This window comes from Rhinolophus sinicus, chromosome 1 (assembly GCF_057876585.1).
Source record: "Rhinolophus sinicus isolate RSI-liver-muscle chromosome 1, RSI-T2T, whole genome shotgun sequence".
Lineage (NCBI taxonomy): Eukaryota > Metazoa > Chordata > Mammalia > Chiroptera > Rhinolophidae > Rhinolophus > Rhinolophus sinicus.
Window position 1 is genome coordinate 2,466,042 of NC_142501.1, and position 15,232 is coordinate 2,481,273.

The 15,232-nt window shown below is 55.3% G+C and overlaps 1 protein-coding gene across 7 annotated transcripts in view; it reads left to right on the forward strand.

Annotated features, from left to right (window-relative positions):
* Window positions 1–15,232, forward strand: part of TTLL8 (tubulin tyrosine ligase like 8) — a 46,389-nt gene that overhangs the window by 16,137 nt on the left and 15,020 nt on the right. For all 7 annotated transcript variants that reach the window (XM_074326626.2, XM_088795711.1, XM_088795713.1 and 4 more), the window contains 6 exons: window positions 732–857; window positions 5,270–5,456; window positions 8,402–8,550; window positions 10,601–10,844; window positions 11,756–12,191; window positions 13,455–13,950. In XM_074326626.2, the coding sequence (XP_074182727.1) occupies window positions 732–857; window positions 5,270–5,456; window positions 8,402–8,550; window positions 10,601–10,844; window positions 11,756–12,191; window positions 13,455–13,950 (1,638 nt within the window). The remainder of the gene's footprint in view (window positions 1–731; window positions 858–5,269; window positions 5,457–8,401; window positions 8,551–10,600; window positions 10,845–11,755; window positions 12,192–13,454; window positions 13,951–15,232) is intronic.

Genomic DNA, 15,232 nt, shown 5'->3' on the forward strand with positions numbered 1-15,232 from the left:
TGAGCTCAGAGGCATTTGTTTCTATGGAGGGAGGGGCCTCCTGTGGGAGGCTCCATGGCCATGGGAGAGGTGGCGAGGGGACCTCAGCTTGTGGGTGTTGCCAGGCTGGCCATGCCTGCTGGGCGGGCGGCCTCAGCTGAGGTGAGGAAGGAACAGATTTGGATGAGAAGGTGCTAGAATCTCCTGCAGACCTCCTTGGGGGCACAGGCTAGAGTCTGGGTGGGCTGGGGAGCGGCCTTGCGGCATGGGCTCGCTCTCAGGGGTACTCGGAGCCAGCTGGTTGCCAAGCCCAGGTCTGCAGGACCCAGAGCTGCCGTCTGTGCTGGGTGGGCGCTCAGGACCCCAGGCCATCTGCACTGAAAGCTGTGGAAGCCGCTGTGTCCAGGGAGGCTCCATGATGGGGAAGGTCCCGGGGCTGTCAGCAGAGGTCCTTCTAGGAGGAACGGCTGAGGAGTTGGGGGCAGCAGGGGGTGCGGGTGCCCATGAATGGTGGTCTGGGGGCAGGAGGGGTATGTGAGTTCTGCCTCTGGGCCTGTCCCGGGGTGTATTAGACTTCCGTCTGCAGGGGTGGAGGTTGGGGTGAGTGGGGCAGTGTCAGGAGCACCGGCCCCATGGAGGGAAGGCCGTGAGGGTGGGGAAGCTGAGGGACACCTGGGCTGAAGTCGCTGGCACTGGCTGAGGTGCCCAGTCCCCAGCGTGGGCAGAGGGGCGAGGCCTATGTGTCCTTTTAGACGACTTCCGGCTCACCATGGCTTCCAGCATCCTCAAGTGGGTGGTCAGCCACCAGAACTGCAGCAGAAGCAAAGCCAGGAGTGGGAGGGAGGAGGCTGGTGACAGTGACCTCAACCACAAGACAGGTGAGTGTGGCCCGAGGCCCAACCTCGCTGGGCAGACAGTGGCAGGAGGGTCAGTGGGCTGTGTGTGGCTAGCAATGGGCTGTGGCTCCACCCTGACTCCCACTCAGCTCCAACGGGTCCCATGGAGGAGGGTGACAGGGAATGGCGTCCTGTGTGCTGTGGGGAGACTGGGCCTCACGGTCTCAGGCTTGCAAGCCCCAAATAAGGTCTTTGTCGCTGTTTTTGTTGTTTTGTTGACTTTACTAAAGCAGCTTCAGGGAACCGATCTGGGCCTGGTGCTCTGTGTTTGGGAGGTTATTGATTATTGATTCAATTTGTTTAACTGATACAGGCCTATTCAGACTGTTTTTTCCTGTGTGAGTTTTGGCAGATTGTGTCTTGCAAGGAATTGGACCATTTCACCCAGGTTATCAAATTTGCGGCCGCAGAGTTGTTCATATTCCTTTTATTATCCTTTTGATGTCTATGGGATCTGTAGTGATGTCACCACTTTTATTTCTGATGTTAGTAATTTGTGTCTTCTCCTTTTTCTTAGTTAGCCTGGCTAAAGGCTTATTGATTTTATTGATCTTTTCAAAGAACCAACTTCTGGTTTTGTTCATTTTTCTCTATTGATGTCCTCTTTTCAATTTCATTGATTTCTGCTCGGTTTTTATTATTTTTCTTCTACTTATTTTGGATTTGCTTTGCTCTTCTTTTCCTTAGTTTCCTAAGCTTAGATGATTGGTTTTCAGTATTTCTTATTTATTAACATTTGCATTCATGCTGTAAATCCTTCTGTAATCACTGCTTTCATTGTACCCCACACGTTTTTAAGTTGTGTTTTCATTTCCATTTAGTTCAAGATATTTTAAAGTTTCTCTTGATATTTCTTCTTTGACCCACATGTTATTTAGAAGTTTCTATTTTAATCCCCAAGTGTCTGGGGTTTTCCAGCCATCTTTCTCTTGTGGATTTCTAGCTTGGTTCCATTGTGTTCTGAGAACACGCACTGTGTGGTTTCTATTCTTTTAAATGCCTTAGGAGTGTTCATGGCCCAGAATGTGGTCTGTCTGGGTGAATGTACCATGCGACCTTGAGAAGAATGTGGGTCCGCTGTGGCTGGGTGAAGCCGTCTACACATGCCCATTCTATACAGTTGATTGACAGTGCTGTTGAGTTCAACCAAGTCCATTGTGGTTCTTCGTCCGCTGGATCTGACCGTTTCTGATAAGGTTGTTGAAGCCTCCAGCTGTGGCAGTGGCTTCATCTGCTTCTCCTCGCAGTTCTATCAGCTTTTGCCTCATGTATTTCGATGCTCTGTTGTGAGACGCCTACACATTAAGGACCGTTGGTTATGTCTTTTTGGAGAATTGACCTGTTGTTTTTAATCCCTTATAGTTTTCCTTGCTCTGAAGTCTGCTGTCTGAAATTACCAGAGCTACTCCAGCTTTCTTCTGATTCCTGTTAGCGTGGTATCTCTCTCTCCACCCCATCACTTTTAATCTGTGCGTGTCTTTCCAAGTGGTTGGTTGTAGAACACAGTCGATCTGTTTTTGGATCTACTGCATAGTCTCTGTCTTCGAGGTGGTGTTTAGGCCATTGCTGTTTAGAGGATTGTTGACATAGCTGGATTGATACCTACCACATTTTGGCCATTTTCTTTCACCTTTCCTGCCTTTTGTGGTGTTAGTTGAGCATTTCCTATGATTTGCTCTCCTTTCTTAGCATAGCAGGTGTCTGTATTGCTACTTAGTGGTGGCCTATGTCTGGAATGTACATTTACAATGAATCCATCTCCACTTTCCAGGAACACTGTAGCACTCACAGCCCCTGAGGCTCTTCATAGCGGTCAGTGTTCATCCTCCTCCGCCTCTTGTATCATTGCTCTCATTCATCTCACTTCTGCGTGCACGTTGTTGCTACTAACTTTAATAGTACTCATTAAATTGTTATGTCAGGTCAATTCAGAATAAGAAAAGTAAGCTTTTATTTCCCTTCATTTGTCTCTAATGCCCTTTCTTCACGTGGATCCAAGTTTCTGACCTTTGTTACTTCCCTTCTCTCTGAAGAACTTCTTTAACGTTTAGTGCAAGGTAGGTCTACTTGTTTTTGTTTTTGCCTGAGCAAGAATTTCTCTTTTGCTTTTGAAAGATGATTTCCCAAGATGCGGAATTGAAAGCTAGTGTTTTTTTCTCTCAACACCTTAAAGATCTCTCTCCACTTTCCTTTTGCTGGCACGGCTTCTGAGGAGAGATCGGATATAACTGGCTTCTTTCAAGATTTTTTCTTTATCTTGGATTTTTTTGTACTTTGAACATGATAAGCTGAGGTGTAGATTTTTACCTGTTGTCCTTGGAGTCCTGGATCTATCGTTTGTCTGAGGTTAACTTGAGGAAACTGTCAGTTATTATTGCTTCAAATTTTACTTCTGTTCCTTTCTGTCTCTCTCTTCTCCTCCTGGCGTTCCCATCACACACACGTCACACCTTCTGCAGTTCTCCCCCAGATCTTGGATATTCTGTTCAATGTTTTTCAGTCTTATTCGCTTTGCTTTTCAGTCTTCAAGGAGTCTATTGATTTACCCCCAGCTCAGAGATCCTTTCCTCAGCCATGTCCAGCCCATGAGCCCATCAGAGGTTTCTCCGTTTCCATTTCAGTGTTTGATCCCTCGCTTCTCTTTTGGTTCTTTCTTAGAATTTCCGTCCCTCTGATGATGTTGCTCATGTGTCCTAGTGTGCCACCTGTCTCGTCCATTAGAGCCCTAGCACGAGAGTCACAGTTGCTTTAAATTCCCATGGGATACTTCCAGCACCCCTGCCGTGTCTGGTTCTGATGCTGCTCTGTCTCCCCCAACGGCGTTTTTGCCTTTGAGTTTGCCTTGTTGTTTACTGTTGAAAGGCGGACATGTCCTTGGTAACAGGGAGTACAGTAAATGGGCCTTCGTGACGTGGTGTCAGGTGTGGGGGGCTAGATAGAACCTTTAGTACAATGTAGAATCTGTGTTCTGTGTTCTGTGGTCCCACGATTCGGGTCAGTCTGTAGTGAGCCTGCGCCCTGCACTGTGATCCCCGTGTGTGTCTCCATTTCTCCCCTTTGGTGGGACAGACGGCGGGAAGGGCTGGAGTTGACTATTTCTCTTCTCTTAGGTTGGTCAGGCTCTGGTTAACTATTTCTCCCGAGGGCAGGCCTGGTTAAGAACAGAGTGGTCTGGCACATTTCAGGATGGCTATTTCCCCCTCCCCCTGCCAGAAGCACAGGGGGTTTTTCTCAGATACTCATTGTGGGAACCTGGTCAATCTCTCAGAGGTGAAACTCACAGACATGTGGGGCCCCCTAAGACTGCAGCCCCCCTGGAGCTTTCAACACTCAGACTTGTCTGCTCTGAGTCCAGTGGTTTGTCAGTGAGTCAGGTGCTGTCTCACCAGCTCTGGTCTCCATGGGGTTCCCGCTCTCAGCCTCTGGGCCCCTCAGGGTGGCTCTGTGTGCCCACCTGTTGGTCTCTCCACCTTTAGGGCAGTGGTTTGCCCTGTGACCTCACTTCTCTCATGGATCTAACAAGAGTTGGTGCTTTCTCAGTTTGTTCCACTTTTAACTTGTTAAGACAGGAAGCCACCTTCTAAGCTCCTTACGTGCCAAACTGGAATGTTGAAGTGCCATTTTTCGCTTTAAAATAGTTATTTATATATTTTTCACTTCAATACATTGTTAGGAGCATATTGTAATCTCTGCAGCAGCTGCACGAACCTGAGGGATTTCTCCCACGGCAGTGCCTGGGAGGGTGGGGGGGGCTCATTATGAGGGGTCTGTGTCAGCCTCCACCACCTCCCGCCATAGCTGTCCCCATAGTTTGTGCAACTGTTTCCAGGCACCAGCCAAGCAGCCCTGTCCACACATGGACAGTTGCTGGTGCTGAGCCCAGTCCCCGCATCCTTACCTGGGGCCAGATGCTTTGTGTGGGATCCAGGCCACCGGATGAGGGGACCTCCCTGTATTCAGTGCTTCCTGAGACCCCTCAGCGATCTTGACCCCTGGTCCCTTGACCCTTCCAGAAGGACAGTAAGATGCCGGGTAGGAGGTCGGATGCTCAGAGTGCCATGCCCACTTATGCCAGCGCTGGTCCCCGCGTGGGGCTGGCCTGTAGCACTGTTCACAAAACATTTCCCGAATATCCGTGTGGGCTCGGAGAACGGCAGCTTTGCGGCGGGTTCGTAAGAAGCGCAGTCTCGTCCCACCCCGAGGAGCTATGTCTAGTTGGAGGACACGCTGGGAGGTGGGCAGGTACCTCCCCAGACATAGGTGTGGCATCCAGGTGGCTGCCCAGAGAAGCATCACCTGTGAAGCCTTAGAGCACAGAGGGGTTGGTGGCCTTTGTGGTACCATTCCACAGGGTGGGTGGGACCACACTCCACGAGCCCACGCTTGCGTTTCAGGTCCTGAGAATGCCAACTCGAAGCTCACGGGCCTCTCGGAGCAGCTCGTGGGCCTGGCGTGCAAGGTGTGCCAGGACTACCTGGGGCAGCTGGAGCACGAGGACATCGATGTCTCTGAGGACGCTGCCAAGGACCTGACGGAGGACGAGTGGAGGGACCTGACCCAGCAGTACTACTCCCTCATTCGGTGAGCGCCTGGCTCGGAGCCCTGGGCAGTGAGGCCCCGGCAAGGCAGGGAGCACGGACGCCGTGCTTACGCTAATCAGAGGATGGGGGGTGGCTTCAGGGGTTGTCTAGGGAAGTCCAGCCTCTGGGACGTCGGGGACCTGTATGGGCATGTGGGGTGCCGTGTGGGTGTTGGGTCACCATCTGGGCATTGGGAAGCCTGTCTGGGTGTTGGGGTGGGGCGGCGCTGTGTAGGTGTTGGAGCCCCTCCTGTCCCACCAAGCCCCTGGTGGCTGATAAAAGGATGACACCCCCATTGGGGACATCTGTAGGTAACATTTCCGTAAGCACCTCTCACACCCCTTCATGTCTTTTACCTGGTTTGAACCCTGCAACAGGCAGACCGGCCTCTGGCTGGCCCCAGGTGCTCGGCGCTGGCACAGCTGTTGCTTGTCCCAGGCCTCCTGGGTCCTCCTGACCTTCGTTATCCCTCGCTTCCCCGGGGCCCAAAGGCTGACCCTGGATTTCCTCCCCTCTTCTGAGGGCCGAGTCCTTCCCAGGGCCAGGGGCCCAGCACCCCATTCAAAGCAGCCAACAGAGAGGAGCTGGGCAGAGGTGACCCAGGAACCCCCTGTGTGAGCAGCTGTTGGCCGAGTGAGCAAGTCAGGGAGGTCAGTGACGGTTTTGCAGGGTCTACCCGCAGCCCACATGCACCATCCAGGGTCATTTCTGTCCCTTCCTTCCTTGTTTCCTTCTTTTCTGTGTATGGAGATAAGCACAGCGGAGGCCATGCAGGCCCCTGGATGAGGGGACGCCCGTATTGGTCCAGGTGGATGAGACTTTGCATATGTGCCCACCTGGGTGGCTACCGCCAGATCAAGATACAGAGCATTTCGGGCCCCATCAGGCCCCTGGGAGCCCTTCCCGGCAGAACCCAGGCCAGTCCTGTCTGACTCCGCCCCTGCCAGCCTCATGTGCACTTGCGACTCATGCAGTCACTCAGGCTGTGCCCCGCGTGCGGGAGGCCCGTCCAGGCTGCACACACACGGAGCGCCTCCTTGCCTGCAGCGGTGTAGCTCCCGTCCTGTCAACAGACCACACAGGATTCACCCATTCTGATATGGGGCAAATGGGTGACCCAGTTTTGAGCAACTTCCAGAGCCGTCCTACAGGGTCACTCACACGCCCACGGCAGGGCGGGTGGGCTGCCTTCCTGCATGTCCAGACAGCCCCTGGCAGCTGGGCTGCCTCGCTCTCTCGGTCACTCCGGTGGTGAGTGTGGGTGTCTCTGGTGGTGTCATGTGTGTGTTGGTCACCTAACGATGCTCTTGGGAAAAGCTTGTTCACGTCTTTTGCCCATTTCAAGGTCAGGTTGGTTGTCGCCCTTTTGATTGTTTCTTGGTGTCCTCTGTCTATGCTCCCAGATCCCCGTTGGGTATACGCGCTGCATCGAGGGTGCCTCCTCCCAGGGCGTGACTTGGCTTTTTACCTCTTAAAGGTACTTTTGATAAAACCCAGTGTTTGGTTTTTCTACCAGGGCAGGGCTTTCCGGGTCCTGTTTCAGGAGCCTTTGTCTGTCTAAGGTCATGAAGGTATTCTACGACGCATCAACCTGTAATTAGTTTTTGTGTGTAATGGATGGGGTCACGCCTCTTTTCTGTCTGTGATGCCCACTGTGGATAGAGAACAGACATGAATCTGTGCAAACTCACTTTGCACATGACCTGTTGTGTGAATGTTGTGCTCCTGCCCAAGTGCCCCCACGCTGGCTGAGGCGTCCTTCTAGCCAGGAACTCGGATGCCCGGCGGAGAGACATGGGGTTCCTTCCCCTAGGAAGGCCAGCCTCTTGTCTTCTGTCTGAACCAAAACTGAGATGGCACTCATGTCGTATGAGTTGGTTGGTCTCCTGGGCAGCTGTGATCTTGACCAGGACGGCAGATACTCTTGGCGACCTGGCTTATTTCACCACGGTTTCTGGGGCCAGTCTGCTGCCAGCCAGGGCTGTTAGGTGCCCACTGCCACCACATCCTGTTGTCATCCTGGGTCAGATAACACACTCTTACTACAAAGGAGGGCCCGGTGGGTCTGGGCTCCCCTCAGCATGTCCAGTTAGAAGCAGGGGATGTGGGCCTGTGTGACACGTCCCCACATTCCCTGCACCCAGGGAAGGGCCTGTACCCCCGGTGGCTCCTGCTTTCTCGTGTCCCAACTCAGCTCCACAGAGGTGGGGACCTCTTCCACATCCTCAGGGACACCCCACACTTCCCTGTTCCTCCCATGGTGCCCTACCATCCCCAGCAGGTGTGAACAGAGCTGTGTCCCCAAAGGCTTCATTCCTGGTTCTCTGCTGCAGTCCATCCATGTGTGGGGGCCTGATGTGGTCCTGGGGCAGGTTTCCTTTCCCAGGGTTTCATGCTGCGCCACCAAGCTCTAAAGCCACTCAAAGAGTTCTACCATCCTCCCTGCCTTTGTCCCCTTAAATTTTGGTGGCTTCTTGGGCCGGCCCCATTGCCGCCATGACTGTGCAGCCACCAGCCAGTCTGATGGACAGTCCAGCCTGTGGGACATGAAGCTGGTACCAGCCCACATTCACTCCAGGACACAGGTGCAGCCAGCGTGGGCTGCTCAGCTTTCCCATCAGGTGAAGTGCCGTCCTAGCCACCACTGACCACCGGACACACAGACATGGGGGGCTCATGGACGTGAGGGGCACACAGGGACCCCACTGTTGTCTCCCTGCAGCCTCTACTCAGCCCAGGCACAGCGCTCATGGGGTGCACATGCAGTCGGGTCCACAGATCGGATCCCCGGTCTCCACACGGCCCAGCCAGGAGCAGCCTTGCACGGTCGTGTGCCAGCGGCCCCTCGGCCAGCAGAAGCTCTAGGCCTGCCCGACCCGGCCCTGGTCAGTGGAGTCCGAGTGCTGCCCTCAGAGCCTCATGTGCCTTCTGGGTTTTGCTTTGTAGTGGTGACGTCTACATCTCCAATTCAAGAAATCACTTCTCACAGTGCCAGGCTCTACTGAATAAAATCTCGTGCGTAAACCCTCAGACGGAGATTGATGGGCTTCAAAACATCTGGATTGTCAAGCCTGCAGCCAAGTCCCGGGGCCGAGGTGAGTCCTGAGGCAGCATGGCCAGGTCCCCTGCCAGGGCCAGTGGGGACAGCCGCTGTGGAAGCAGAGTGGACTGGATGCTAGGGTCTGCGGGGACTCAGGGTTTGCAGGCACCCTATGGCCCCGGTCCCAGGAATGGGCACCTGAACAGGACTGGTCTCTGGGCGTCTATTCTGAGCCCCGCTAGTGAATTGGGTTGTCCCCATAATATTCCTAAGTGAAACAGGTCTACAGTTTTTTGGATCGTGGCAGCAGGCTCTTGCTAGCCTGAGTGGATGGGGACTTTTGTCTCTAGCAACAGAGGACTTTCTGTTCCTCGGGTTCATCACAAACTCACCGTGAGCCCGGGAGATCTCAGAGATACTTCACACCGTGTCGGCTTTGCTCGTGGTGTCCGCGTGTGCAGCTTTCGTGCTTCATCTTCTAGTGTGGCCATGACCATAGTCTCTTTTTTATTCCTAATGGTGAATGCTGTGTTCTTTTTTAAAAACAAGATTTCAAGGTGGTTTTGTAATCTTACTCCTGCTTCCAAAGAATCAACTTTTGGTTGCATTTTATGTTCCTGAGAGGCATTCTTCCCCCCTTGGCTCTGACTTAAATGCTAAGCTTATTTATTTCCAATCTTTCTTGTGCAACAGTACAGCTTCATGGCTATGCAATTTCCTCTGTATGTGGCCTTAGCTGCATCTCTTCTTTATGTTATATGGTGTTCTCACTTTCCTGAGAATATAAATAGACTTATTTTTTCATTTGGATATTCTATTAGCCCCTCAAGTTATTGGAAGAATTTGTTGTTGTTGTTTTAAATTCACAAGTGGTTAATTTTTATGTGATTTTTAAAAAATCTATTAATTTGATATTATTTCATTTGGTGCTAAACATCTTTCCTCAAACATTCTCTCCCCTGGGCCTCCACCTGCTGGCCGGGGCAGTCCTGCTCCCCAGGCTCTGTCCTGAGTCGGCTTCTCCTGAGAGCAGCTCTGTCTGCTGGCAGCTCCCTCCTCCTGTCCATCAGGCTAGGCCTTCCTCCCACTCAGGTACCTGTATCCCCAGGGATGCTCCACAGATGCCTCCAACCCACCTGTTCAAAACCGAATGCACCACTCTCCGCCCAGTCACTGACTCTGCCCCTGCCTCCGTGCCCGTCTCTGCCCTTGGCTCAGGATAACTTCAGTGGTTTGTTGCTTTGTCCTAAACTTTTGTTTCAGGATGACAAGGTCTAAACTTACTATAACTGAAAAAACTGGTTGTATATTTTGTGAGGATGCTTGTGCCATTGGTGCCTCTGGGCCTCTGCAGAGGGTGCTCTTCTCTACCCTTATATCAATCAGAATAGGCCAGATTGTGCCAAGTAACAAAGAGTCCCCAGCCTCAGCGGCCCTCACTGAGACCATGAGCAGCTCTCGCCAAGTTCATCTCATGCATGTTGTCCATGGCAGGTTGGGATGACATGGGGGGACTCTGCCCATCTCAGTCCCTCCACCATCTTGTGACACTACTTGTTTCAGGGTTGTCAAAGAGGGCTGGAGGATCTGTAGGTGACATTAAATGCTGTAGCCCAGAGAGATGCACGGCATTTCTGCTCAGATGTCACTGGTCACCACTAGTCATTTGGCCTAACTTTGGGGGGTGAGCGTGAGAAATTGTAAACCCTCCAGCAAAGTTGCGGAGTGCCACATGTGGGTGAACATCAGTGCTCCCCATCCTACCCCTCCCCAGCTCCCCCATTCCTCCAGTCACTCTTGGGTGTGAAGCCTCCCTGGACCCTCGCAGCTGGCAGAGCACCCCCCACACACCCTGCCTGTTGGTTTCTCTGAGGCCCACAGAGCCGGCCTTGCTCCCTTGTTCAGCCACACGCCACACTTGCTAGCCGTCTTTTAAAAGTGCCTCTGTCCCCATCCCTGTCCCTCCCCATCCTTTTGTTGTCTCTGGAGTCGTGGGGGCCGCACAGGCTGCAGCCTTGGCCTGAGGGCAAAGCCTTCCCCACCTGCACCACCCAGCCGTGCTGCCCGCTGTGGGACCACAGCCCACAGCCCCTGGCCTCTCGCAGACATAGTGTGCATGAACCGCGTGGAGGAGATCCTGGAGCTGGTGGCCCCAGACCATCTCTCTGCCAAGGACAATAAGTGGGTGGTGCAGAAGTACATCGAGACACCACTGCTCATCTATGACACCAAGTTCGACATCAGGCAGTGGTTCCTGGTCACCGACTGGAACCCCCTGACCATCTGGTTCTACAAGGACAGCTACCTGCGGTTTTCCACACAGCGCTTCTCCCTGGACAATCTGGACAGGTCAGTAGGGGTGTCAGCTCAGCACCGCTGGGGGCGAGGGCACATGGTGCTTCCCCCAGTACCTGGAACGTGATGCCTGGTTCCACATGTACGGGGGGTGCCCAGGCCGTGTCTGGTGTCACCCACCACCATGTGAGTCTCAGATGGGGACTCTGAGGTTCTGGGTGGTTAAACGACCTGCTCTCCACGGACGGGCACAGAGTCAGCACTCTGCACTCCCACAAAGTGTGGATCTTCAGAAAACCCAGAAAGCACCTCCCTTACACTCCCTGAGTCCCGCTTCTCCGGCTGGGACACCCTCACAGGCTGATAGGAGAATCCCTGAGATTGGTCCTGAATGGGTATCGCCCAGTCTGGCACGTCCTGACAAAAAGCTGAGGACATATACATGTCCAGTCCCCAACCCCAATGTTCTGGTTTCCAGGCTCTTCTATGTACCTGCCTCTTGTTCCTTCTTTCATGTCTTACTGAGTGTAAGTTACCCACAGTCACAGGGCTGTTCTCGCCACCCAGAACCAGCTGGAAGACCCCCGGACTCATTTAAATGAAAATGACCGTGACAGGACCCAGTGCTTTATAACCTCCTAGATGTTACTGTCTATATCCTGCTTAGAACAAGGCCAGACTATAAACGAATTAATTGAAAAGTTCACAGTTCTGAACCTTTCCCAGAAGACTAGCTCGACTGGTATAAACCAGTGTGGAAACTGAGGCTCCCTTAGGTGGTCCCTTGCCAGAGGCTCCTGGTTGGTGGCCTGCGCACTGGGCTTCTGCTGTCCCCCAGGCACAGTGTGTTGGTCCCCCAAGCAGGACGGAGGGTCAGCAGGAGGGGAGCCGTCGGAGTGCGGCCTCATGCCAGGGGTGGGGTCCAGGTCCCGGGGCGGCTGGCCTGACCTGGCCTCACCTTGCAGTGCCATCCACCTGTGCAACAACTCCATTCAGAAGCACCTGAAGAACGACAAGGGCCGTAGCCCGCTTCTGCCGCAGCACAACATGTGGACCAGCAGCCGGTTCCAGGAGTACCTGCAGCAGAGGGGCCAGGGGTCCATGTGGGGCAGCGTCATCTACCCGTCCATGAAGCGGGTGGTGGCCGACACCATGCAGGTGGCCCAGGGCTGCATGGAGCCGCGCAGGAACAGCTTCGAGCTATACGGCGCAGACTTCGTGCTTGGGCGCGACTTCAGGCCCTGGCTCATTGAGATCAACTCCAGCCCCACCATGCACCCATCCACGCCTGTCACGGCCCAGCTCTGCCCACAGGTGCAGGAGGACATCATCAGCGTGGTGGTGGGTCGCAGGGACGACCGCTGCTGTGACGTCGGCAACTTCGAGCTCCTGTGGAGACAGGTAGGGGTGCTGGGGTGTGTGTGGGGGGGTGCTGGGGTGTGTGTATGGGGGTGCTGGGGTGTGTGTGTGGGGGGTGCTGGGGTGTGTGTATGGGGGTGCTGGGGTGTGTGTGGGGGGGTACTGGGGGTGTGTGGGGGGTGCTGGGGTGTGTGTATGGGGGTGCTGGGAGGTGTATGGGGGGTGCTGGGGTGTGTGTGTGGGGGTGCTGGGGTGTGTGTATGGGGTGTGTGTGTGGGGGTACTGGGGGTGTGTGGGGGGTGCTGGGGTGTGTGTATGGGGGTGCTGGGAGGTGTATGGGGGGTGCTGGGGGTGTGGGGGGTGCTGGGGTGTGTGTGGGGGTGTGCTGGGGGGTGTGCAGGGGGTGCTGGGGTGTGGGGGGTGCTGGGGGGGTGGTGTGTGGGCGTGCTAGGAGGTGTGGGGGGGTGCTGGGGGGTGTGGGGGTGCTGGAGTGTGTGGGGGGATGCTGGGGTGTGGGGGGGGTGCTGGGGTGTGTGTGGGGGGTGATGGGGGATGTGGGGGATGCTGGGGGTGTTGGGGTGTGTGTGGGGGGTGATGAGGGGTGTGGGGGATGCTGGGGGTGTTGGGGTGTGTGTGTGGGGGTGCTGGGGCAGTGCTGGGGTATGTGTGTAGGGGTGCTAGGGGTGTGTGGGGGTGCTGGGGGGGAACTGAGCTTAGGGGGAGTCGGGAACACCTGTGCCTCCTGCCCAGGGAAGTGGCACAAACCCCAGCCCTGCCTGACAGGGAGGACCACTATCCCGTCCTCAGGCCCCATGTCCCAAGGGCCTGGTGCCTCCCAGAGGCCACCTCCTGCGAACAGGGTGAAGGGGTCACTCCAGACTCCCCGGGGCCGCCCCGCCTTCCTCCTAGTTCTGCCCAGCCCCCACGTCTGTGGCCACCAGGCAGGGGGCCCCCTGATTCGGGCTGGCAGGATGTCCATGGCTTCCAGGTCCTTGTAGGCTGTTCCTCTGTGGATGTGTAGCATCCTCCTCCTTCTCCTCAGTGAAAACTATGCCCTCTTTCAAGGGTCTTTCCAGGGGTCTGCTCCCCGCAGACAGCCTTTCTGCAAGGCCGGGGGCCAGGCTGGGTGACCTTGGCTCTGTGGGTGGGACCCTGCACCAGGCTGCCATGGAAGAGCGACCCGGTGGGCAGCCCAGCTGTCGGGAAGGGTGGCCGATGCTTGTCTTTGAGGCCTTAGCCTGGCCGCCAGGCTGGGCCCTGCGAGGGGCCGGTCCTGTGCCCCTAACCTCACCCACCCCTCCTCAGCCTGCTGTGGGGCTGCCACCATCCCATGGGCCCAACCTCTGTGTGGAAGGCCTCAGTGTGAGGAAAGCCAGGAAGCACATGCCTCCCATTTCCAGCTTTAAGTTTCCATCTTCGGTCTTGGACATTCAGCCACCAAAAGTGAGGTGTCCCTTGGCCTCACCAGGCCCAACGCCAGAACCCTCACAGACGTCTGCCCAGCAAGACGTGAAACTGAAAGACGCTAAGGTCCTCTCATGCTCCTTGCCCAAGCCCTTGAAGAGGCCAGCCGTGAGAAGCTGCAAAGTCAAGTCCATCCACGCTGAGTCTGGCGGGAGGGTAGAGCACCCCGCCTGTGACTTTCAACATGTGGACAATAAGGCCGCGAAAACGGGTCTCACCAAAGCCAGGTGCGACAGACACGCAGATACAAGCGGATTTAAGGAACACTCACTGCTGTCCATGCTTCCGAGCATTGGGACAATGGAGGGCACACTCTGTCAGCCAGCCCGGCCATCAGGTAACTGGGGAGCTGGGCCTGTCCCCTGCCCTGTCGGCTTGGGCTCGTCCTGCAGGGCCAGGCAGGGCCTTTGGCGGTGCAAGGAGCTGGTGGGGGTGGGGCACCCTGGGCCTGGCCTGGACCCAGCCAGGTTGTCAGGATAGTGGGGGTCCTGCCACCCCAGTTCCAGGGGCTGGCTGAGCACCAGGGTACCCTCTGCAGGAGCAGGTGGGTGACAGCCTTTGTCTTGCTGTCTCATGGGATGTAGTGTGAGTGGGGGGGTTGAAATCGAGATTTGAACAGCGCCAAGTGCCACGGGCAGGCGGGCCAGCAATCACTGGGCTGTTGTGTTTGGTTTCCTGATGGAGCTGACCACGCATGGCCTGGGGGCCGGGCCTGGGCCGGGAGCACAGGGAGACGGGGTGGGGCAGCCTGAGTCCTGGGGATGGCCGGGTGCTGTCTGCACCCCACTGCTTTCAGTAGTGGCCCAGAGAGTACGTGTGATGGAAAGTCACGGGTCAGGCCCATGTCCCGCCTTGCTCTGCCCCGTGGCCCTCACCTCCCCAGACATACCTGGACCTGCCGTTCCCACTGCCTGCCCCGGGGTCTCTCTGGGTCTCTCTCTGCCCCTCTCTGGCCCCAGCACCAGCAGCACCTTTGCCCATCTGTCCATCTGTCTGCTGGGCATCTGTCTCCCCCAGATCGTAAGCTTCTGAGGGCTGTGATGGCACAGAGCGTGTGCTCAGCAAATGTCTGTAGGACAAACACACATGTGGATCGCTGCCCAGTCCTGCCAGTGCTGTCTGCCCTCCTCTCCCCATGCCCCTCTGTCACCAAGGCCCATCAGCCCCACCCCTTAGCAACTCGCCTCTGGAAATCTGGGTGATTTCCAGATCTTCCACTATTTTGAGGAAGTGTCTCCTCTTCCATGGTATACTGTGCTGCTCTCAACAGGCAGACGCTTTCCTGGAGGGACCTGCCCACCGGCCAGATGCACACAGCTCATTAGCTGTTCTAACAAAGCTCCAGACTTGGCGGCTTGTCGCGTCCCGCGTGACAAGAGTTGTGGGGAGCGAGGAGGGCGGCGCAGAGTTAAGAAAAGACAGTAGTCATGAATAGAGTTTAAGCAGACCAAGGGACCCCCAATCTCAAGGACTGGAAGCCCCAATAGAGCCTTGCATCAGCTTTAATTAGTTTGGTGGGGAAGTAAAGGAGATAAAGCTGGTCAATCTCAAGGTCTGTGAATCCCACACATCATAATAGGAACCCATTCAAGTCAATCACCCTTGCCTGCAGGCAGCCC